Here is a 26237-nt window from a genome sequence, read left to right on the forward strand (position 1 = left end):
CACATTAAACTTGGAGAGATATTAGAAAATAAAGAGGAACCCACCATCTCCAGGTTCTCCTTGGTAATGGATTTAAGTTTATCCTCCATCCTCTGAAGGGAATGGCTGAGTTCATCATTTTTCCTACTTAATAATTTGTTCTTCTCCAGTAAGGGCTTGCACTGTTTCTCTGCTTCTCGAACACGCTTCAACTGAGAGGAGCAATTCAGGGTTAATTATTCATAAACAAAAGACACAAAAAGAGAAATGTTTCCAAGACCACACATAAAAGAAGATGCATGCTGAGGATTTTATAGTCCTGTAAAAACCAACAATCATTCCACAGTTGCCATTGCTTTTTATCCTTCACTGAGACACTGAGTGTGCAGCAAGCGTCTATGCAAACAACATCAATGACACACAAACATACCAGCTCATTTCTTTCATCCACTAAGATTGAATTGCGGTCCTCCAGCTTACGAATGGTGGCTTTGAGTTCACTAATGCGTCTCTGGTTCCTTCTCATGTCCTAAAACACATAACACCAGATATATTTGTAGCACACACACACACATGTACTGTACATTGCATAATAAAGATAAAAATGTATGCACTAATATAAAGTGCACCCATATTTACACAGGGAACTGAGAGTTTAGAGCCTTTTCTAAAAGCTGGCAGAGTATCACGTAAATGCATTAGTGTTTGTGTGTGTTACTGAGTGTGAAAGAGCGCTTGCTTCAAGTCAGTACTTCAACTGGTTAATATTAACACTTATTCTTAACTTAAAATGTTGCACCACAAGAATGGACATAACCATTTAGATTAACTCTGACCTTTCAATCTTTTACTCTTACACAGAAATGTGTTCTTTTAACAGCAATAATCTACAGTATGCTGATATCATTTTTGAGATGTCGACTATATGTTTAAGACTGCACTGCACTACAAGCACGTGCATCCGTGGATTCAACACGTCTAGTTTCTTTACCGGACTCCCACAATGCTCTGCTCCGTCTCCAGCGCGGCCGGGGATTTCTCTTTTGGGGCTTCCCAGGTTGCACTCTGCCTCTTTTACCAAAAAAAGCTGCTCATCAAGCGCATCCTTCTGTAGCTGCAACTTCTGCAGGAAGCCCGTCGCTGTTTCCAGCTCTTTCTCCAGCGAGAAGATGGTCCGGTCCTTCGCCTTGATCTCATCCACCTGCACAAAGTTTATACCGCATTTTCAGCTTTTGCAAATAGTGCCTAACCGTAACTATACTGCAAAAGACTGTAAAAACACTACAGTAAAACATGGCAATTAGTTAATGTAAATCTTCCTCAAAAACTGTAATAGATCTAATGGAAAAATTCATGTAAACTCACATTTTATGTTGTTTTTTTTGTGGATCCAGTGAATGGGTGCCGTCAGAATGAGAGTCCAAACAGCTGATAAAAACATCACAATAAACCACAAGTAAAAGCTGATTTGTTTCAGCTTTTGTCTTCTCCAGATGTTAACTGATGAACTGGAGTGGTGTGGATTATTGTGATGTTTTTATCAGCTGTTTGGACTCTCATTCTGACGGCACCCATTCACTGCAGAGCATCCATTGGAAGATCCAGTGAAGAAACAAACTCACCTACATCTCAGTACAAATATTCATTTATGGATAAACTACTTTATGGTGGTTGTCAGTATATTATTATAAAGGTAAAAATGTTAGTAATTTGGTATACAAACATTATTTCAGTTAATAAAATCAATTTCACCAATTTTGTTTCCATTGCACATCATTATGTATATACTGTAATACCTATAATGCTTGTAAATGTGTAATTAGAATTATAAAACGGATAGTTCCAGTCCTTTATTCTGATTGGTTGAGCCACGTTCGAAGCTGTTGTAAATTACAAAGTAACATACACCTTTGTTTACGTCTGTGTGTTGCTCGGCAACCACTTTGTTGCAAACCTTACTACGTATATGGAAGCAATAAGCCCCAAGAAGCCGTGGTTTACAGTGAATTTATAACAGCTAAGGGGTGTTGTGCCTAAATCCCCCTTAGCTGTTATAAATTCACTGTAAACCATTGCTTTATTATTTGACATTTCCACATTACGAATAAAAACGCTAGCTTACCAATCGACGAATATCTCGCTCACAGTCCCACTTGATCTTGGAAATCTGCTCCTGGTGCGCTTGATGTTCAGTGCGCAGGTCACCAGCCTTCATCTTGTCGGCTATGATCATAGTACTCAGTGCTTCATCCGTCTGCCGTTTGGTGGATTTTAGCTCTGATATTTCTTGCAGCAGCTTTACGCGCTCCTGGTCAAAGAAGCGGCGGGCTTCCTCTCGGGCCTCGAGCGTTAGCGCAGTGCGCACCTTCTCGCCGCTGCCGTCGCGCAGCGCACTGAGCGCAGTCCGCAAACGCTGGATCTCTCCTTCTTTAATCTTAGCGGTGCGCGCTAACTCCTGCTCATGCTGCCGTGTTAGCGATTCCCGCAGAGCTGCGAGCTCCTTTAGCTTCTCCTCGTGCCAGCGAGCCCGCTGCTCCGTCAGCGCCGCCGTGTGCCGATGCTGCTCCTGTTCGCGGATGCGCTTGCCTTCCTGCACCTTTTCTCGCTCCAACTTGGTCACCTGCAGAAACAAGTTCATGAGCGAGGCTTGTGGTAATATTGCATTTATTCCATGGTCTGTCTGAATACTGGATTCTGATTGGCTGGCAGGTATGCAGTAAAACCGTTTAATGCACAGGTAGTTCCAAGTCACTTTAATCACCGTTCCATATTAATGCACTGCTTTAATTGATGCACACACATCACTCGCACACAAACACACACATACACAGAGAGAGAGAGAGAGCGAGAACGTCGGAGATCGCAGATCACACACAAACTTGTTGTCAACGCTTCCCTGCGATCTTTATCAATAAAATAGCCTAGATACTAGATCGCTGTTTTTTAAGTAATGAATTGTTCGTAGAGAGATGCACAGACGCAGCACGCAGGTAACACACACACAACTGTCATCTCTCTCTTTCTCTCTCGATCGATAATTAATTGAAATAAATGCTATAATTCATTCAAATAAATGTGATCTTACCGCATTTCATTTCTGTGTCTGATATGAAGCGGGCAGAATGCTAGGCTAACGAGCCGTAACTGATGAAAATAACTGTAATTTTTAGCCATTCGGTCAAATATTGCGCTGCAAATAGCTACTAGTTTTAACTTGTCTATAACTTGGCAAATGACCATGGAATAAGCGGCATAATCAACGGCTAGCCGTGCATTAATGGATTTTAAATGCACTCCGCTTCGCGTCGGGTGGTTCTTTGCCTCCACGTCGTGCATTTAAAATCCTTTAATGCACGGCAAACCGTTGATTATCCCTTACTTATCCAATATCTGTTCTAGGTGGACAAGAGTGGTATAGCAGGGTTAACAATTCAGTTTGGCACTACAGAAATCAGAACCTAAAATGGCTCGTCTCCAGAGTTACCCAAACTTTTTATTTGAAGCGCCAAAAATTAAACTTGATGGAGGGCCGTGGTCCAAAAGTAAATGTTGCATTATATAATATAACACCATTTATTAAACTGTCAAATGTTTTAAATAATACAAATTTATTTTTGAAATTTTACAAGTCTCTTCTGCTCATCGAGGCTGCATTTATTTGATCAAAGATACAGTAAAACAGTAACATTGTGAAATATTACAATTTGAAATGTAGTCAAAGCTGAATTTTCAGCATCAGTGTCACGTGATCCTTCAGAAATCATTCTAATATGCTGATTTATTATCAATATTGAAACAATTTGTGCTACTTAATATTTTTTGCAACCTGTTTTTTCTCATTTATTCTAAATAGAAATCCTTTCTTACAATATAAGCCTTTACTATCGTACTGTTACGAAACACTGTCCTTTTTAAATTTTCATTTATCAAAGAATCCTGAAAAAAGTATCACGGGTTCCAAACAAAATATTAAGCAGCACAACTGTTTCCAACACTGATAATAAATCAGTATATTATAATGATTTCTGAAGGATCATGTGACACTGAAGACTGGAGTAATGATGCTGAAAATTCAGCTTTGCATGACAGAAATAAATTACATTTTAAGGTATATTAAAATAGAAAACCGCTATTTTAAATTGTAATAATATTGTAATATCACAGTTTTTTCTGGATTTTTGATCAAATGAGCACAAGAGACTTATGACAGTCAATTCAAGAGAATTTGTTTTCTCCTTGCCTTTCAGAAACCCCAGGTAAATCTGTACATGCTGTTAGCCTACCTTGCATTTTTCTTGATGCAGTTCAATTTGAATATCGGTTAATTTCGACCTGAGATCTTCATTGGCTGCCTGTAAGGCAGAGATGAGCGCTTCAGGCTTCTCGCCCTTGACGCGACCTTTCTTTGCCATTGGGTCAGATGTAAGGGTTCCTCAAACACTCTTAGTATCCATCACTTCAAGTAACACTGACGTTTCCAGTTCCGTCTTTTCCTCATTATCCTTGTAGTGAGAAAACCTGTGGGAGTACACAGAAACACACATTTCCATTACTATTTACAGTAAGGGTAAAGACAAAATCACTACGCATGTTTGGAAACTTAAATTGTCATGCTAAGCCTTATGTGTCTTTTTGTTAAAATCAGCAGATTTCACCTTTTCTTGTTATATGAAGGAAACTTTTGAGGAAAGTCTTGGAATCTTCGAAGTCTTATCATTTATTTTGCAACTTTTTTCAAATGCCTTTTAGTCCCAGACCCACAATGTCATAGAATATGAAAATCTATAATAAAATTTGTGACCCTGGACGACAAAACCAGTTTTAAGTGTCAATTTTTCAAAATTGAGATTTATACATCATCTGAAAGCTGAATGAATCATCTTTCCATTGATGTATGGTTTGTTAGGATCGGACAATATTTGTCTGAGATACAACTATTTGAAAATCTGTAATCTGAGGGTGCAAAAAAATCAAAATATTGAGAAAATCGCCTTTAAAGTTGTCCAAATGAAGTTCTTAGCAATGCATATTACTAATCAAAAATTAAGTTTTGATACATTTACGGTAAGAAATTTACAAAATATCTTCATGGAACATGATCTTTACTTAATATCCTAATGATTTTTGGCATAAAAGAAAAATCGATAATTTTGACCCATACAGTGTATTTTTGGCTATTGCTACAAATATACCCCAGCGACTTAAGACTGGTTTTGTGCTCCAGGGTCACATATGAATATCAATTAATTAGGATTAATACTAATATTAATTATTACATATAGGTGAATGCAGGTTGATTGGGACACATTTGTCAGTCATTTCAATGGCAAAAGTCGATCCAATACACACGGCCAGAATATGATTTACTGTATTGAAGAGCATGATGACATATTTCATGTGAGCTCTTTTGCATTCAGTGCCTACAAAGCTACGGCTCTGAAAACTCAAAATCAGCTGTGATTATGTCAAATTATGCCAAACCGTGTCAGATATGTAGTGGAGTGTGTGTACATGTTCAGGACATTAGACTCTAAAAAAAGCTGGGTTATTATTATTTTTTTTAACCCAAATGCTGGGTTCAGCTTGTTGGGTCATTTTATTGGATTTTTATTTATTTTATTTTTTTCTGTAACCAAGTTGCTGGGTCATTTTTAACGCTGGGTTATTTTTTTCTACCCAACCGCTGGGTTGAGCCTGTCTCCGACGAAACAAGTTCACAGTTCCCCCGCAAACAGCAGCACGAGAATTAGCACTATTTCTGTAAAAAGTGATTACAGAGAACATTTGAATACACTTAAATTAAAATGCTACTTTTAAATGTTACATATTTATGTCTAAAATGCTTGTTAAACGAGTTTAAATGTATGTAATATTGTAAACTATGCTGTATTCACCCAAATAAATTCAATTTGTCTTGTATTTTGTCCATAAATGTTCATCTTTTGATTATTGCTGTTGCCTCTAGTAATTCTGTGTGTGATTTTTTATCTCCAGCCCATTTTAAGCCAGAAATATAATCATTTTTCAACAATAGTTGATTTAAATAAAACTACCCAGCAAGCTGGGGAAAAATATTTAACCCAAGCAGACGGGTCAAAATAACCCAGCATGTGTTCTGTCCAATATTTACCCAGCGCTGGGTTGCCAAATAACAGTGTGTGAGAGCATTATTTGACATTTCAGTAACACTTTAGTTTAAGGACCAATTCTCTATTATAGATCAGTGATTAGCATGCATATTACTTACTAGCACATTAACTGTTTATTAGTGCTTATAAAGCACATATTAATGCATTGGGAGTTGTTTGTACAGAGTGCATCTTTGTGTGAGACGCAGCACTCAGGAATGGTTTTAATAAAAGCGCAGCACAGAATGCCTACTCTGTCATGTTGCCATCAAACAACAGTTGCCATGCCAACTTGCTTCTCTAAACAAAAGCTTGCAACGCTTGCCCCGCCTCCAGGCTCTTCTGATTGGTCCAGTTTTGAAATTCTTTTAAGAGTAGTTAAAAGTAGTGCACTGGAATGGAAACATGCACTCTGTGTGAACGAACCCTGATTCTGCATGATCATATTTTAGATCTCTTAATCCTAAACCTAACAACTACTTACTAACTATTAATAAACAGCAAATTAGGAGTTTATTGAGGCAAAAGTCGCAGTTAATGGTTTGTTATTGGACCTTAAAATAAAGTGTAGCACAAAAATGATCTTGTGGTACATTTAAATGCACTGCATTATTAGTAGCAATAAAAGAACAAGGAAAAGTGTGTTTTAATTGAGTGTATTTTCTAAACTCCCCTCCATACACAGGAAATTACAAGCTGTTTCATAGCAAAAATACCTGAATTTAAAAAAACAATCTAGTACTAGTAATCATAAACCACTTTTTCTTGGCCCAGCGTTGAATTATTAGGCATGAAGAGCAATCAACTTACACAAGACACTGACAGCACAGGCTCGAGTTTTCTTGACAACACATGCAGCAAACCGCTCACCCACACACACATGCTGTGTCACACCAGCACTCAGATACTAAAATTGGGCTGCTGACTGTACTAAACTACAGTGTTTAACCACGCTTCACAGCCATGCACACTGCAACCGTCTTCTACAGTCAGACATATAAACTCAAGAAGACCTTCATTACATAAACAGCATTATGATGATTAAGAGATTGTGAATGATTATGATGATGATGAGGCATAATGGCGATTAAGAGATTGTGAATGAAGACTGAAGCTTGTCTCTCCAGATACAGCTGTCAGTAAAACACAGTAGTCGCCTGAAACTACTAAAATAAGGCACAATTATCAGGGCAAAATAAGATGTGCTGCTGGTACAAGACAGCATGAAGCATCTGACATGTCAAATTAATTACTTGCTGAAATTATGACCCTCGGGATGAGTGTGTTTTGGAGAAATGCAGCATTGCATCAGTGTCTCAGCAATGGATGCTCTGCAGTGAATGGGTGCCGTCAGAATGAGAGTCCAAACAGCTGATAAAATAATCCACAAGTAATCCACTCCAGTGCATCAGTTAACATCTGGAAAAGCCAAAAGCTGTGTGTTTTGTACAAAACAAATCCATCTCATGTTCCAGCCACATATTTGTTTAGAGCTGTTTTGGCTTGTAAACGCTGCTTGATCTGTGCAGATTTCTCTCCTGATTCAGACCAGACTACTTTTTCGTCTTCGTGGATTTTCTTTTTAATGGATGGATTTTATCAGCTGTTTGGACTCTCATTCTGACGGCACCCATTCACTATATGTGACCCTGGAGCACAAAACCAGTCATAAGTCGCTGGGGTATATTTGTAGCAATAGCCAAAAATACATTGTATGGGTCAAAATTATCGATTTTTCTTTTATGTCAAAAATCATTAGGATATTAAGTAAAGATCATGTTCCATGAAGATATAAAGACTTCATTTGGACAACTTTAAAGGCGATTTTCTCAATATTTAGATTTTTTTGCACCCTCAGATTCCAGATTTTCAAATAGCTGTATCTCGGCCAAATATTGTCCAACAAACCATACATCAATGAAAAGCTTATTTATTCTGCTTTCAGATGATGTATAAATCTCAATTTTGAAAAATTGACACTTAAGACTGGTTTTGTCGTCCAGGGTCACATATCACATATCAATATTTGCCGAAAAAAAAGCTATTCTGACATGTTATTTACAATTAAATTAAAATGTAATTTAAATTAATATGAAATGCAATTATCAAAACTTTAAAATACTTTTTCCGACCCACCCAAACAGGACTAATGCAATTTCATAATTTTCTTTACTACAATCTGGCTTTGACAGAAGGTAGTTAAATATAAAAGGCTAAATATACTGCATAGCAGGTACTTCACACATACAATACAAAATAAATTGGCTGAAGTTGCTGTACTGTGCATCCAAAATAGAAATGCTGCCAAAATGGCCTTAGTAGACCATGCCAGTGCAGACGGCGTCATTGATTATAACGGATCTAAAATAGATCTCTAGCCATTTTCCATATAAGACCAAAGTCCTGAAATGATCAACATGCACAATGAGACGGACACAGATTAAAACAGAGATGTTTAAGAATTTTTCTCAGTGTTTGAATTATATCCAAGTGTTTAATTAATTAAAAATAAAAATAAATGTTAAAATATTTAAATAAAATTAAATAAAATTAATTATATACATTTTTAAAAAGTAGACAAAAATATGTACACACACACACTTGCCTTCTATCCAAAATGATTATATTCCACTACTGAGCTCAAGGGAATAGTGTGAATATTTTAAATGAAGGGTTACTCTGACAGAAATTACCCTGTTTTAGCACGTTTAGCACTTTCAATATACAATGTACAGTATGCCAGCACTTCTTAACGGAGGGGACATCTAAACATCTACGTTTAAATCACAGTGGTGACAGCGGTGTGCGGTCAGACCCTTTAAACCCTCATGCATTTAATAAATAAATAAAATATAAAAAGGCTATTTACTGTACTAACTTAAAATGATGCTGTATTACCTGAAATGTCATCCAGAAGAACTACTCAGAACTACTTATGATGAATAAAGTGGTTCTATGATACTGCGTTTACTGTAAGAATCCAGCTAATCATATTATTGGAATATGAAACCAGAATGACTTGTTTTAAGCATAAAATCACTTCATTTTGATCATTTATTCAGAATTTTTTTTTTTTTTTTTTGCACTGTGATAAACATGCTTCAGTGAAGTATAGTACAGTATAGTATGTTATAATTTCACTCATTGGCTAGAAAAAGAAAATATCCCATTCATTCATTCATTATATATATATATATTCTGAGTAAAATAAAGAGCATTCATTTATTTCAACATCTGATGGTTATCACTGTTGAAGAATATCAGATTTTGGGTGACAGAATATAAACAGCGAGGATTTCTTCAGAAACCTTATAGACAGAGAGAAAGAGAGAGAATAGAAGTATTTTCCTTTATTCGAGTGCATTATTATTGTAAGCTGTGCATAATTACTGTAACATACTGTAATGTCATACATAGCTATTTGCTTACTACTACCTTGTTGGCAGAGGATGATAATCTTGGTTATGTAATTTGCGCCAGTTAATCTTTCTGTCCGCCAGAATCTATGATTCAACAGCTTTAGATGTCGGGCAGATATTTTGATTAAACTGTGCATGTTCGACAGCAAAATCCATTCGATTACTGATGTGCTTTCCCTCCAGAGAAGCTCAGTTCATCCCACCACTGTAACTCTAACAATTCAGTCATATCCTCATCAAAATGAATAAATCTGTTCAATTCAAATGTACCAATGCTTTTAGCACATTATGCTGATTTTAAGGATGCACAGAGGTTGTTGTGATCATTAATCATTGTACACATGCATGAAAGACAATAATCTACTAGTTCAGGACTGAATGAGTCGATGCCATACTGTACCACACTATAAAACCACTATCACTAATACCATATTAACCCAGAAACGACGGAATCAAAAAGCACACACTGAAGCCACTGGGTGCCAAGTTTAAAAAATATATTTGTGTGGGGCACAATTAGCTGCCGCCGTGGTCATCCGGTCTGATTTATCTGTCTATCACAGACTTCTGCATCCATAAATCCCTCTGAATGTTTCTGCTGCGAGTGTTTCTGTGTGCTAAGTATAGGACATGCTCCCTATCACACTGAATATTTCCAGTGGGAAACACCTTTTTTGTATAAATTCATCTAGAAGCTTTGCATTCATTTACAGCAAAACCCAATCTGTTGAGACATCTGACACATCAATGACACTAATTACCATAGATGCATAAATTACATTATAGCTGCTGTATATATTTTGTGAATATTCACATTGCCAGTTCAGTTCAGTTCCAAACCAAATCATACCGAAAAGATTTCTCCAAATGTGACAAGATAGTAGCTCAAATTTACCAGTCAAGCCCTTACGGAAATTAAATAAGGTACAAAAGTAAATGTTGTAACCATGTTTTTTGCATGGCGGATTGATAACCAGAGTTTTACTACAAATACCACGTTTAAACTATGGTTAGTGTAGCCAAACCATGGTTAATTTGTGGTTACCATGATTTAACTACAATAACCATGTGTGTGTTTTTGTTTGTTTGTTTGTTTTTTTTTTTGTAGTAAAACCATGGTTAATTTTCATTAGGACCAACACAGAACAAAACATTCAATGCATTCTTATTGTGAGGTCCGTGAGTCATATGGGTTTCTATATGGTGTTTTCTCCTTTGATTAACAAATTTCTTTTTTTTTACTTTATATATTTATGCATATTACATCAGCAAGACAGCTGCCTACTTCCGTTCAAATATGCATGTTAACGCTGTCTTTTTTTAATAAACAGATCAGTGATATTCCATACTGACAATAAAGATGCTGAAAGATTTTATATATTTAAAACAATATTTAAATATGTATCAAATATTTAAAACTGCAGCTTCCTTACAATTTGGGAATGCATCTTGTGTCTTCTATTTTACATTTTCTTGGCAACTGTGTTTATGCACTTAAATGAAATGGGTTCAATTTTTTCAAATCAACAACAAAATATCTTGAAAGATTCACCTGAATAAGCTTTTTTTTTTTTTTACTTTTTTTAAATAAATTAATGCATTGGCAATTTCTCAAATAGTGCTTTGAAAATGTCTTTACATTGAATTTCAGAGCTTGCTGCAAATTTTTAACACTGAATGCATTCTGATTTTATTGTGAACAGAGGCAGCATATACAGTAGCCAAAGTCTGGTAATACAATGGAAACAAAATTTTGTAGTTCTTCATTTGTTTAATTGATTTTTCATTTCTTTATGTAAAGCTTCTGTACTGTATAGTTTGTAAAATCCCTGTAAATTACAAGCATGCGTAACAGCGACGCCTGCCTTAGCAAATGCCACTAATAAATTTGCATGTGACAAATCAATAGACTGAAATTTAGTAATGTGAGGTAAAAGAAGTGATTAAATGTGTTCCACTTAATAGGCAATAAAAATGCTCAGAGCTAACCTGGCTGCACTCTGAAACATGAAATGCTGTCCAAATGATAGAAAGGCATCTAATTACTGGAAGAGTTGAGGGACTGGGTTGTTAAAGGGACGTTACAGTCAGTTTCTCTTCCAGCTGCTCTGGCCCTTTTACTGCTACAGCATGAGACAAGAGCACAAACACACTGGCATCATGACCCACTTTTACATCCACTGACACCAAACTCCAGACATCACAAGCACAATAACACAGAGTTCACTAGCCATGACTCAGTTTGACCCCTGCAATAGAAGAAATCTTAAAATTTCTGTTTCCAGGAAATCGGAAATGGAGGCTAGTGTAATAACTAACAGTCATTTTAGTTTGCATTTATAAATGCAAACACAAGTGCACACTGATCAATAGTCTACCATATCAATTCACATTGAAAAAGAAAATATAACACTGATTTGAAAAGCTTGTTGTGCTCTCTCACCCCTCAAGATATTTCCATTCAATTTCACGGAGATTAAATGCATAAAATTACAGTTTCTCCAGTTAGTATACCTGTATGTCATTTCCTTTTTGTAAAATAGATTTGGGATATTTTAAGATAATGCCTCTATTTGTCAGGGAAAAATAATCTTGGTTATGTCAATTGTACCAACAACAACAACAACAACAACAACAACAAAATCTACTAATCCAAAATAATACAGACAACACTCTAAACTTTGGATGGTTATTCTTTCAGACTTTAAATTAATAATAATAATAATAATAGCTAAATATTTCAATGTTTTATATTTCAACAGCTACCATAATAATAAAATGCTACTATTTTACAGTATAGAAGCCAAAACTGTAAAATGCAGAACACATTGGCTATTGAAATTTCTTGTTGTCTTTTTTGTAATATGAAGACATATGACTGGTTAATGTATAGAGTAAAAGTTATGTAATATATTGCAGACTTTTTAAGAACAATAACCATTTTATATATATATAAATGATCACAGAAAGAGCCACTGTACTGCTTTTCACTTATTTTCTGAAGGATTCCCTGCAACCTATGAATACTCATATTTGGGTCCCTCGTTAAAAATGCTTGGGGATTTCAATTGCAGTTTTCATAATTTTCATCATTTGGAACAAGTCCTAAATGTTCTCTAATGGAAATTGCCTTTTTTGGATTCTAATTCAAAATAAAAAGCAGACCTTTAAGAACACATACTTCTCAATAGGATGTTCCTGATTCCAAAAATGCCCATTTAGGACATCAAATGGAATTTAAAGAAAATCTTGTACATCTTCCCAAAGAGATTTTATAAGACATTTTATAACCACACATGTAGAGTTCTGATGTAATTATGCAATGGTGAACAGGACTCTGAGGATATAAGTTTCGTCCATCTTATTTGATTTTTATAAGCACAGATCCTAAATTATAATGATGGAAATTCCAATAGGCATCCTGTAAACAATCCTGCAGGATTTTTAAGTAGGGATGAATAGCAATACAATACAGTACAAAGCTCCTTCCTCAAGGGATTTTTAAACATTTCAAATATTAACACGCTATTTTCCCTGTCTGTTCTGCAGTATACAGTCAAAGGATATAGATGAGATTTGTTATTTTGACACGGTTGCAGAGGTCATGTGACAGACTGCCCGAGGCCTTCGACAGATGATGGTTCTGTGATGAGAAGTGGATGCTATTATGAGTATGAGTAGCATCATGTATGAGAGAGTATAATGTGTAATGCACCGCATCAGTGTCTCCTCGCGGCCTGCAGGGCTGAATCTAACGCGTCATGACGCGCAGGCCGAGCTCGCCCATTCCCATTGACACATCCATACAAAAACAACATATCACACCAGAACCGAGCCATAAACGCCGTGTGCTGCATGCTTTCTAGGCGTGCCCTAATTTCATTCCTATAAGCCTTCCTGTTAATACTGTCAGTCTGTCCGGTGGCTCTTTGAAGCGCATCTCAGCGACGGCGCGCACGAACAGTTAAAACAGCAGCGACTCAAAGACGCCCGGAATAAAGCTGTGCTTACCTAAAAAACAATCCGCCACAAAGTGCCACGGTCCCCAAACCTCAAATCCGCGATCATGGTCCTACATATTTCTCAGCGAGACCTCTCAGCATCAGCAGCCGTACAATAAAACGACAAGCTCCTATGATGCTGCGTAACCCCGCCCTCCTCCGGCTGTCAGAATGATGCTGCGTAGCCCCGCCCTCTCCCCGCTGTAAGAATGATGCTGCGTAGCCCCGCCCTCCTCCTGCTGTCAGAATGACCTCATCGCATTCAGTTCACTCACTGCAGTCCTCCTACAGAGATGATAGATAGATAGATAGATAGATAGATAGATAGATAGATAGATAGATAGATAGATAGATAGATAGATAGATAGATAGATAGATAGATAGATAGATAGATAGATAGATAGATAGATAGATAGATCTAAATTGGTATTATCAAATTGTGTACTTAAATTTCACAGCTGACGACTTTCAACCTAATTCATTGTATACCTTTCTATCAAAGTTATCCGACATTATCAAGATGCATTTGTTCTGACACAGTTTAACTCTGAGTTCTTGTCATATTTTATTACCGTTTTCTAAACTACAGTGAATAAACTGTGATAATGTGAGAAATGTTGAAGGTGTCTGAATAAATGTTAGACAGATAGATAGATAGATAGATAGATAGATAGATAGATAGATAGATAGATAGATAGATAGATAGATAGATAGATAGATAGATAGATAGATAGATAGATAGATAGATATAGATAGATAGATACTCATTCCTTTCACCTTGAGTATGCAAATAATAAATCAGAGGCTTCTGTACACACATACAAAGTTATGGTTACATTTATTTTATTTATTTGTATTAAAATACATGATGAAGGAATGGGGGTGCATTTGGGGGGAATGAATTGATGGTGAATGTTATAAAATTATTTTGAACAGTTACATGTCCATGCTTTCTATGCCTTCATGGCTGTTGTAATATTACAACCCACTGAATTTTTATTTAAAGCAGATAAATGTAGGGAAATTAAATTAAATTAAAAAATGAAAATCCAAAATAAAATAAAAATACCGCAGTTACTGTGTGAATCCATTTCTGCCATGACATCACATTGCCTCTCAACTGTATGTCATTACTTGTATCATGTCTGTTTCTGTGCAGTCTGCATTGGCTCTTCTAATCAGATTTGACTGTAGAGCACTTCCTTCTGAACTCTTGGCCGTAAGCACGAATCCACTTGTTGGCAACTAGAATGAGGAATTCAAAGGAAGCCGTTTTACAGTGTGTAAAGAACAAAATGTCTAGTTTCTAGACCTGGATGCATGAAAATGCTCTCAAAAATTTCAGTACCCTGCAAAAGGTGGTAACCTTCAATTCTTACTTATAGATATATCTGCCTGATCTGACCCATATAAAGTGGTTTTGGTGGAATAAGTGAATGCGTATAGGCTCATTCCGCGACTAAATATTCTTGACTTAAATAAAATCAGTTAGATGTTATTTTAGGTTACTGTTTTACATTTTTGTACATGTTACAATTTCTTTTTGTGTAGATTATCTATATGGACCAAGATTGGTAATAATCTACATTTAAACATTTAATACGCGTGCATATGCAATTTGACATTCAACAATTTTTATTAAACAGGTCAAAGACTCTATAAGACCTCATGCTGAAATACGATTCTCAGAGGCTGAATATCACAACATACTGCATATATTCAAAGGAAGCCGTTTTACAGTGTGTAAAGAACAAAATGTCTAGTTTCTAGACCTGGAGGCCTAATGGTTAGAGAGTCGGACTCGTAATCCAAAGGTTGCGAGTTCGAGTCTCGGGCCGGCAGGGATTGTAGATGGGGGAAGTGAATGTCCAGCGCTCTCTCCACCTCAATACCACGACTGAGGTGCCCTTGAGCAAGGCACCGAACCCCCAACTGCTCCCCGGGCGCCGCAGCATAAATGGCTGCCTACTGCTCTGGGTGTGTGTGTTCACTGCTGTGTGTGTGCACGTTGGATGGGTTAAATGCAGAGCACAAATTCCGAGTATGGGTCACCATACTTGGCCGTATGTCACTTCACTTTCACTTCACTTTTCACTTTCATATATATATATATATACACAGTGGGGCAAAAAAGTATTTAGTCAGCCACCAATTGTGCAAGTTCTCCCACTTAAAAAGATGAGAGAGGCCTGTAATTTTCATCATAGGTATACCTCAACTATGAGAGACAAAATGAGAAAAAAAAAATCCAGAAAATCACATTGTAGGATTTTTAAAGAATTTATTTGCAAATTATGGTGGAAAATCAGTATTTGGTCAATAACAAAATTTCATCTCAATACTTTGTTATATACCCTTTGTTGGCAATGACAGAGGTCAAACGTTTTCTGTAAGTCTTCACAAGGTTTTCACACACCGTTGCTGGTATTTTGGCCCATTCCTCCATGCAGATCTCCTCGAGAGCAGTAATGTTTTGGGGCTGTTGCTGGGCAACACGGAGTTTCAACTCCCTCCAAAGATTTTCGATGGGGTTGAGATCTGGAGACTGGCTAGGCCACTCCAGGACCTTGAAATGCTTCTTGAAGCCACTCCTTCGTTGCCAGGCGGTGTGTTTGGGATCATTGTCATGCTGAAAGACCCAGCCACGTTTCATCTTCAATGCCCTTGCTGATGGAAGGAGGTTTTCACTCAAAATCTCACGATACATGGCCCCATTCATTCTTTCGTTTACGGATCAGTCGTCCTGGTCCCTTTGCAGAAAAACAGCCCCAAAGCATGATGTTTCCACCCCATGCTTCACAGTAGGTATGGTGTTCTTTGGATGCAACTCAGCATTCTTTCTCCTCCAAACACGACAAGTTGAGTTTTTACCAAAAAGTTATATTTTGGTTTCATCTGATTCTCCCAATCCTCTTCTGGATCATCCAAATGCTCTCTAGCAAACTTCAGACGGGCCGGACATGTACTGGCTTAAGCAGGGGGACACGTCTGGCGCTGCAGGATTTGAGTCCCTGGCGGCGCAGTGTGTTACTGATGGTAGCCTTTGTTACTTTGGTCCCAGCTCTCTGCAGGTCATTCACTAGGTCCCCCGTGTGGTTCTGGGATTTTTGCTCACAGTTCTTGTGATCATTTTGACCCCACGGGGTGAGATCTTGCGTGGAGCCCCAGATCGAGGGAGATTATCAGTGGTCTTGTATGTCTTCCATTTTCTAATAATTGCTCCCACAGTTGATTTCTTCACACCAAGCTGCTTACCTATTGCAGATTCAGTCTTCCCAGCCTGGTGCAGGTCTACAATTTTGTTTCTGGTGTCCTTTGACAGCTCTTTGGTCTTGAGGTTTGAGGTTGTGGACAGGTGTCTTTTATACTGATAACGAGTTCAAACAGATGCCATTAATACAGGTAACGAGTGGAGGACAGAGGAGCCTCTTAAAGAAGAAGTTACAGGTCTGTGAGAGCCAGAAATCTTGCTTGTTTGTAGGTGACCAAATACTTATTTTACCGAGGAATTTACCAATTAATTCTTTAAAAATCCTACAATGTGATTTTCTGGATTTTTTTTTTCTCATTTTGTCTCTCATAGTTGAGGTATACCTATGATGAAAATTACAGGCCTCTCTCATCTTTTTAAGTGGGAGAACTTGCACAATTGGTGGCTGACTAAATACTTTTTTGCCCCACTGTATATATGTGACCCTGGAGCACAAAACCAGTCTTAAGTTGCTGGGGTATATTTGTAGCAATAGCCAAAAATACATTGTGTGTCAAAATTATCGATTTTTATTTTATGCCAAAAATCATTAGGATATTAAGTAAAGATCATGTTCCATGAAGATATTTTGTAAATTTATCACCGTAAATGTATCAAAACTTAATTTTTGATTAGTAATATACATTGCTAAGAACTTCATTTGCACAACTTTAAAGGCGATTTTCTCAATATTTAGATTTTTTTGCATCCTCAGATTCCAGATATTCAAATAGTTGTATCTCAGCCAAATATTATCCAATCCTAACAAATCATACATCAATGGAAAGATGGCAATCTTTCTGATGATGTATAAATCTCAGTTTCGAAAAATTGACACTTAAGACGTTTTGACACTTTTGTCGTCCAGGGTCACATATAAATATATATAGTGGTAGCAATTGTTGCATTGCATTCAATTCATTATGATTTTTTTTTTTTTTTTTTAGAATGTTTTACAGTATATTTACTTTAGCAGCGTAAAAATACTGATAAAAAGTACTGATTAAATTCTAAAAGAATTAATTCTCATTATGCAAAATATCTAGATATGATTTTGAGATGAACTGTGACCTGGTTATGTCGCTCTTGATTTTCACCTGATTTTCTCATTTGGACAACGCAAGCCTCACAGAACACTTACCCCATTTACTGCCTACAAACACAGGACACGCTGCATGTAAACTTCTGGCATCTTCATTTCCATTTCTCAGCAGGTTAAACCACAACACCGCTGTACCCTTATGGAACAGATGTGAGCACACGTGAGCAAAGCTTACTGTAAATCACTATGTGTGGAAATAAAGCTGCTTCAACTAACTCTCTTTGGCTGAAGGGCTGCACCCGCGTCAGGGAACACTGTTGCCCCACCGATGTCCACATCACTCATCTACAACAAAACTGTTGACTGTCAATGATCTGAAAGTGGGAATCATTTCAAATATATGAAATAATTTGTTAGATTATACTTGCTCACATAGATTAGAACAGTAGCAATCCGGCCTCCTCTGAGCTGAAAGTCTGAGTCATTGGTCAACTGTAAAGAGATTTTGTTGTAACAAAGTTATGAAATAAAACAAAGTGTATGCTCTATTACACATCTTCAAACAGGACCAGGGGAATAACAATAACAATAAAAGGTTAACACCTTCATGCAGTACCTTTGAGTCATAATGCGGCTCATACTGGCCTCCAATTCCATAATTAGCAATCTGTAAAAGTGTAAATAGTCGGGTCAACTGTAACAAATCAACTCACTCCTCATATGAACAGTCAATTCTGGCTTCTGTTTGAAAGTTTAAGGAACCAAACAAAGTACAGTAAGTTTTCTTTGTCAAAACATTTAACCTAAAAAGAAACCAGTAAGCTAAATAAATAGGCAATGTGAAATATGTTGAATGTGAACTGTACAAACATAAACCTACATCCTCTTAAAGAAAATCATATTACAGTAATTTAAAATAATTACATGTACTGCAATGAATCTAATAAATATACATTAGAAAACAGATTCTATATTTGTCACGGTGTGTCAGGCTGGGAAGCGCTGGAGACTCATGAAGCTTCGTAATAAGTAACATTTAATAGCAAAACTCAGGATCGTGGAGAATACACACACTTAAACATAACTAAGACCGGACACCAAATGAACGTAGGAGACAGGCTTATAAAGGATAACAATTAGCAAGACTAAACATAAACATAATCAGGACAGGAACAGGAAAACGACCAAATAAGGAAAACCAGGAAACCAAAACGGGAACATACATGTGACAATATTTCACATTATCTAAAAAAACTTCATGGTGTAAAGTGTTTTGCTGTTGCTGGTAGCCATTGACTTCTGTAGTATTAAAAAATGCAATGGAAGTCAATTGCTACCAGTAACTTTATCAACATTGGGAAGGCTAGAGTGTGCAGCGCTGAAATCTAGACCAAGGGCCACTTTAAATATACCTGGAGCACAAAACCAGTCTGAAGTCGCTGGGGTATATTTGTAGCAATAGCCAAAAATACATTGTATGGGTCAAAATTATTGATTTTTCTTTTATGCCAAAAATCATTAGGATATTAAGTAAAGATCATGTTCCATGAAGATATTTTGTAAAGTTATAACCGTAAATGTATCAAAACTTAATTTTTGATTAGTAATATGCATTGCTAAGAAATTAATTTGGACAACTTTAAAGGTGATTTTCTCAATATTTTGATTTTTTTGCTCCCTCAGATTCCAGATTTTCAAATAGTTGTATCTCGGCCAAATATTGTCCGATCCTAACAAACCATACATCAATGGAAAGATTATTTATTCAGCTTTTTATGTGATCTATGAATCTCAATTTCGAAAAATTGACACTTAAGACTGGTTTTGTCGTCAAGGGTCACATATGTATAATTCCAATACTTCCATTTTTTTTCTTTTGTATTTAACCCTTGTAATGCACTAATGGATCTCAATGTTCAAGAAAGCTTCAAGTATTTCATACATCTGTTTTTTTTTTTTTTTTTTTCAGTTTTTTGTTTTTTCATTTATAATTAATTATAACAAGATTTGTTTTAATTATTACATTTTATCATCATTTATAATTTTTATTTTTTTGTACTTTTACTTGCTCTTGAAATGCTTGCTATTGTTGTTTAGTCTTCTGATTGTGTGGGTTCAAGGTATATTTGTCGTCACAAGTAAGAGATACAGTAAGAGAACGTCTCCATTTCAAGGATTAATCGTCAGACAGACATCACTGTTGTGAAGCAGTAATTATCCCTTGCCTTTGCTTATGAAGGTCAGATAAAGTCTGAGCATCGAAACATACACCACTGAGATTGTTCAATAAACCCTGCTGGCTTTTCATCACTTCATCACACACTTTCTGCTCTTCCTTGGCTTCCTCTGACAACCTCTCAGGCTGATAGAATCCTTTAAGTTAATACAGTTTTGGGTGAAGTTTTTGGTTTTGGACACCAGAGAAAAAGGCCTGCCCTGTATGAAGCTGGATTAGCTGCTAGCCAGGTAAGATTCAGTTTAGTTTACACCAATCCAGGGTTTTAGGTACCATGAAAGTGGTTTGGCTTTTAGCTGCATTTATCGCCATAGTAACTTACAGTGCACAGCTAAACTGCCAGTTTCTCTTTCTACTAATTAAAGGTCACTAAAGTACTGTGAATAATATTTAGTGAATATTAATATATACAGATCATATGTAATATAAATAAGTGGTAGAATCAATAGAAATCACTTTAAAAATGGCTACATGTTAAATTCCTGACATTCTTTAATCTCTTAACCTTTAAGAAAAGAGTTTTGAATCTCGCTGCATGGCTCTCTCATGAGAAGTGAATCACACTTGCTCTGAGTTGACCAAGAAAGTTGATGATCAGCATCATGATACCAGTAAAGCCGGAGTGGAGTGGTTTGGTTTTGTCAACTCGAAACTAATCCTGTAACTCTGAGTTTGTTCAGCTAGCATCATGGTACAGACCCCAGGAGCAGTGATCCGATCTAACGCAGTTCTGTTTTGTACATAGACTCGCAAGTCTGAAAGTCACCAACTTAAAATCAGCAGATGAATCCATTAGGCTTTAGTTCATGCTTGAAATTCAACGTAGCGCAGTGATTTGTGTAAGACTGTGAATACCTGGAGCTCCTCTGCCGTCTGCAGCTGTAGACCAGTGACACCAGCGATTCTCCGGTTGACCAGAGAGATCACGGGATCTTCATGTTCAGAGAGCCACGCGCTGAGAAAGATAAAGAGGACAGTCACTTTAGAAAATGTATTTGCCTTTGAATAATTCATTCAAGAGATTCCTTCAAAAACACTGATTCATCCAGTTATGAAACGAGTGAATCATGCCGTTCATAAATTCTATGGGATTTTGTTTAGTTGTCTAATATTTTTTCTTCATAATTGTGAGAAAACTACAACCTACATTAAATAAATAAATACATTTGATCTTAAATTATCCAGAATCATGCAGCTCTATTTTGCACACAAACAGCTCTTAATTGAGTCTGATTTTTGTTCATGGTATTCAGCTGCAATTAAATGTTTTGCAAAAAGAGACACCGAATAAATATGCTTGATATCTAAATGTTTGACTGATTTTTTTTTTAATCACACTGGAATCGAAACTGGGAATCGCTAAGAATCAGAATCGATGAGCGGAATAGGAATTGATCAAATTAAAACGATACCCAACCCTACTTCTGCAACTGTGTCCTCGTCTCTTCACTAACAACATAACTCACTGTACACGACTAAGCTGCATATTATAAACGTACAATTATTTGTCATTATTTAATGTATTTACTATACATCAAATGGGCAAAATGTGCAACATTATATAAATGATTTAACAACGTGAAAAAAAGATGTTGTCTTAGTACTTGCCATAAAAATCAGCCTTTTGAGGATTTGGTTTTTTTAGAGTCCAAACACAAGGAAAAGTTTAACACACTAGCACTGGTTGGCAAGGTCATCTGAGAATCACATGCATTTCTAAAGGGATACTCTACCCAAAAACGAAACAAAAGCCCCTCACGTGGTTCCAAACCTGTATGCAATTCTGCAGAACACAGCATAAGATGCTTCGGAGAACACTGGAGACCAAAAAACACCGAAGCTCTTTGACTTCCATTGCATCCCATACACAAAAAGAAATGTCTGGAGTGTTATAAACTGTGAAGCTCAATGAAATACATTTTAATATATTTAGTTTCAACCTTCATTCAGTAGCCTATGATTTAATAATGTTTCGGTTTTTATATTGTAATATTGTATTTTTAGGAACACAATAAAGTATTTGATTTTTATTCAAATTATTATTGTTTAGTTTTTTTGATGCCACTCAAAAGCTCTCTCACAAAAAAAAAAAGTATAATACAAATGTAAAATATATAAATATATTATGAAACATATTTTAGCACATATATATTTTTTGTCCATTTTTTGTATATTTTAAAATATATTTAACTATACATTTTTTTGCCGTAAGGTATTGACCAAAAAAAAAAAAAAAAAAAAAATCTTCTTTTATGTTTCACAAAAGACAGAAACCATATAAATCATTTGGAAAGATATAGATTTTGTACCTTTTTGACACACGAGAGGCAGCAGAAACCTTTTTTCCAGAGACTGGATCTATGACTTTAGCTCTGGAAAGCTAAATATAAACAAAGAAGTGTTGCGTTAGATATTATGCATACATTATTTGCTATAAAAAATGGTCCAACTAATTATCAATAACATCAGTTATCAATTACAAATGTGTTTAATTCCCATTCCTACACTCAGATATTGATGAGCATGTGTATGTGCTCCTTCATCACACATAAATGACATGTTGCATGTACCTTTGGCCTGGCCAGTGTTTTGATGGTGTCGATCTCTCCTTCAGAAACAAAGTCATGGTATCGTAGTATCGTAGGCTCATCCCACTCCACTTCCTCTTTGAACATCATCAGCGGGTTTCCTCTTCCTGTCCTGTACCTGCACACCAGCTTTCTCTCTCTTTGTGGCGTCTGTAAACCATAATTCACACATTCTTCAACACTTCAAGAAAACACGCGGGATTATACATAATTATACCAATTTTCCTATATTTTCTCGTTTGGTGTAAAACCTAAAAGATATTTGTTTATTAAACCTTTCCTTCAATATATAGTTGTGTATATTAGCTCAGATTAGCAGTTCCAGTCGGCTGACTGCATTAGAACTCATTAGACTGAGAAAGTGCTTTCCTGTTTTTCTGAGTAATATGCATATGTTTGAGTGATTTACTTACAAGGCAATGAAATCAGGCTTTATTGTTTGCTGCCCCTAAATTGTGGGATGGATTACCAAAGTTTATTAGATCCTTTGTAAACATGTTAAAATCATGTATTTGTTTGATGAGGTCTTCATTATTTTTAATGTCCACTAAGGGTTTAAGCAGATATAGCCTATTCATGGTGTGCATTATTGTATTGTACTGTGTTCTATTTTTTATTTATTTGATTTTATTTTATTATACAGCACTTTGGTAAATTGTATGGTTTTAAAGTGCTCTATAACTACATTTTCATTTGATTTAATTCATTTTACATACAAAACTGGAAAAAACTTTCTCATTCTAGCAAGTCTGGTTAGCTGACTTTAAGTAAATTGCATATTAGACTCTAAGAAAAATCCAGAAAAATATGGTCCAGTGTACAGTGTTAATACAAGCACTGTAATAAATAAATAAATACATACATACATGCAAAATGGAAAATGTACTGGTAATTTTCTCCCACGACATTATGACATTAGCCATTCATTTTATTGACATTTCCTTTAACCCTAAAAAATAATACAAAGAAGTGCATAATTCAAAATTCAAAAAAAAAAAAAACACTTCATTGCACTTCATTGAGTTGCATTTTTAGGGTCAATGGAAATGTAACCTTAACAAAAAATTGCAGTTTTCTGCCAGATTTGTTTTACAGTGTACTTTTACTATATGGCACAGTGCTGCACAAAAGTCATTTCTGAGTTTGCACAGATTATATTGTGAATATATCTTTATAGCAAATACATAATGGTAGCGCTTTATTTTAGATTTACATATTATAGTGCGTATATAATAACTAGGTACCTACTCTGAACCTATTACCTTAACCCATATTACCCAGTGCTTCAGGTAACTACACTGTAAGTGCACATACCGTCTGTAAAAAAATACAACCAAAACACCACTGCTTTTTTGTTACTTTGTAGGTTCAGCTTAAATCTGATGGCATTCGGTGTGAAAATATGCAGAAATACAGAAAATTTGATACTTTAAAAATACTTTTTTTCACAGCACTGTATGTATACATTTCTGTTTCATTTCTCAAAATGTAGTATACAACTAGTATACTAAACCGAATCCAATCAAACTGAGCATAACATAATCTTATCTAACATGTTAAGACTTTTTTTTATACAAAATTTGATCAATAATGCAAAACAGTCATTCCAGAAGCTGATAATTGTGACAAACATAGTGAGGTCATGTGAAAGAAACGCGGCATGCTAGTGTATAAATGTCATGATAGTGTGTGAAACATCCACTACTGCGTCACTGTTTTTAAATAGCAGAATACAGTAAAAAACTCAGAACCTATAATATTCAAATATAATTTATATGCTATCACAATGTATAATAAAATACAAAAAGCATGTCAAATATGAGTATTGTTTATAAAATAAGTATTAAAATCTTTTAAACCTCCAAAATCAAGATATTAAACATGGAAGTCTGTCTTTAAAAGATGACAGAAATACTGAATGAAGAAAATGAAGAATATAAAGGTAAAAAACACACACATCTCTGTAGATCTCCTCACCATCATAAGCCTCTTTCCAGTGCACAGAGCCTCATATGTTCTGTCCGTGGAGCTGTATTTTGGGGTCCAGTCCCAGGTCTTGATGCTCTCTATGATGCTTGTGTGAAGTTCAGGATGAAGCAGATTTCTCTCAGTGGCCTCTAAGAATGATTGCAGATAAGATGCATGATAAATGAGTGTGAATTAGTGCATGGTGATCTTCATTTAGCCGTTGTAAAGCACATTGCTGATGAAGCATTGTTAAAATTTGCAGTATTACGCATAATGCTTTAGAAGCCAGCATACAGTGGGAACCTAATGTGTGAGAGCATTTAAAAATCTTGCATTTAAAATCTTCATTTAAACAACAGAATTCTTAAAAATAATATGAACAAATAAGCTAGTTTGTCATGCATCGCTTGAACTCTAAAAGTCAAGGCTTGTTGCTTTCATCGAAACAAACAAGATGTTCTATAAAACATTCTAAAATTAAGCACAAATGTATTTATTTATTCAGTCGGCTGACTGCATTAGAACTCATTAGACTGAGAAAGTGCTTTCCTGTTTTTCTGAGTAATATGCATATGTTTGAGTGATTTGCTTACAAGGCAATGAAATCAGGCTTTCTTGTTTGCTGCCCCTAAATTGTGGGATGGATTACCAAAGTTTATTAGATCCTTTGTAAACATGTTAAAATCATATATTTGTTTGATGAGGCCTTCACTGTTTTTAATGACCATTAAGGGTTTAAGCAGATACAGCCTATTCATGGTGTGCATTATTGTATTGTACTGTGTTCTATTTTTTATTTATTTGATTTTATTATACAGCACTTTGGTGCACTCTACGGTTTTAAAGTGATTTATAACTACATTTTCATTTGATTTAATTCATTTTATACAAAACTGGAAAGTGAAACATTCTCAAATTAAGCACAAATGTATTTATTTATTTAATTTTATATTATATTAATTAAATTTTGATATTAGATATTCAATGATTTTTATTTATATATTTTTTTTTATTTTAATAATTTTTTTTTTTTTAGTTAGTTATTTTTTACACTTATTTATTCTGAGCAGAAGGGCCAGATATATAGGGGGGAAGAAATCTCTGAATTAATTAACGTACTTTGCTTAGATGACAACTGAATCACTGCCAGCTGATGAGAAAATGAAGCAAGCTGGTAAATAACCTCCTCTTTAGTAACGACAGCTTCTTCACCCTCATTGAGTTTCCTGAGGGTTTCCTCCATCCAGAGGACGGCATACTGAAAGCGCTGATTGAGAGAGGAGATCATGGCGATATGGAAAGTTTCATCTGGATCCAGCGTTACATTGTGGTTCGTTTCTGAAAAGCCACACGTCAAGTTGATATCACTGAAATCTTGAGAGCTGAAACTGAGACTAGATTTGTCACCAAGATAAAAGTGCCAGTGATTTTCTGCCTGTTTTATCATCGGAAAATTGTAAATCTGAGCCTAAACATGAGCTATGCTGTTTAACATATGATGATAAAGAACAAATAAAGCCACCATGAAACCCACCAGAAAATAAGGAGATGTTCCTCGGATCTAATCTGTAGATTTCTTGCAGTCTAACCAAAGCCATCACTACACCGTCTACATCTTCTGCTCTG

At 35.8% G+C, this 26237-nt stretch overlaps 2 protein-coding genes across 4 annotated transcripts in view; both read right to left on the bottom strand.

The window, feature by feature from the left end:
* The window catches only part of jakmip2 (janus kinase and microtubule interacting protein 2), a 36264-nt gene extending 22590 nt beyond the window's left edge, over positions 1-13674 (bottom strand). For 2 of the 3 annotated variants that reach the window (XM_058758927.1, XM_058758929.1), the window contains exons 1-6: positions 13538-13674; positions 4263-4497; positions 2102-2599; positions 971-1180; positions 410-508; positions 45-191 (exon numbers count right to left, since the gene is read on the bottom strand). In XM_058758927.1, the coding sequence (XP_058614910.1) occupies positions 45-191; positions 410-508; positions 971-1180; positions 2102-2599; positions 4263-4391 (1083 nt within the window). In that variant the 5' untranslated portion in view covers positions 4392-4497; positions 13538-13674. The remainder of the gene's footprint in view (positions 1-44; positions 192-409; positions 509-970; positions 1181-2101; positions 2600-4262; positions 4498-13537) is intronic. The other variant, XM_058758928.1, reaches the window with a different exon arrangement.
* Positions 13675-14701: 1027 nt separating this feature from the next.
* On the bottom strand, positions 14702-25899 carry LOC131529062 (prolyl 4-hydroxylase subunit alpha-2). Its single transcript, XM_058758578.1, has 10 exons — positions 25731-25899; positions 24621-24760; positions 22626-22793; positions 22365-22435; positions 20911-21010; positions 18436-18486; positions 18252-18311; positions 18096-18164; positions 17919-18015; positions 14702-14772 (listed from the first exon to the last, which is right to left on the bottom strand). Exons 1-10 carry the CDS (start codon positions 25897-25899, stop codon positions 14702-14704), a joined length of 996 nt encoding a protein of 331 aa, XP_058614561.1.
* Between the last annotated feature and the right edge of the window lie 338 nt (positions 25900-26237).

The sequence above is a fragment of the Onychostoma macrolepis genome, chromosome 21, assembly GCF_012432095.1.
Source record: "Onychostoma macrolepis isolate SWU-2019 chromosome 21, ASM1243209v1, whole genome shotgun sequence".
Classification (NCBI taxonomy): domain Eukaryota; kingdom Metazoa; phylum Chordata; class Actinopteri; order Cypriniformes; family Cyprinidae; genus Onychostoma; species Onychostoma macrolepis.

Bases quoted from the DNA above. Each gene is read 5' to 3' on its own strand.
- LOC131529062 (XM_058758578.1), bottom strand. From the start codon at position 25,899: ATGATCTCCTCTCTCAATCAGCGCTTTCAGTATGCCGTCCTCTGGATG. The intron at 22,794-24,620 runs GTGAGGAGATCT...TATGGTTTACAG, and splicing joins CTGGAAAGAGGCTTATGATG to ACGCCACAAAGAGAGAGAAA. The intron at 18,016-18,095 runs GTTAGTTGAAGC...CTGTTCCATAAG, and splicing joins CAGCCCTTCAGCCAAAGAGA to GGTACAGCGGTGTTGTGGTT.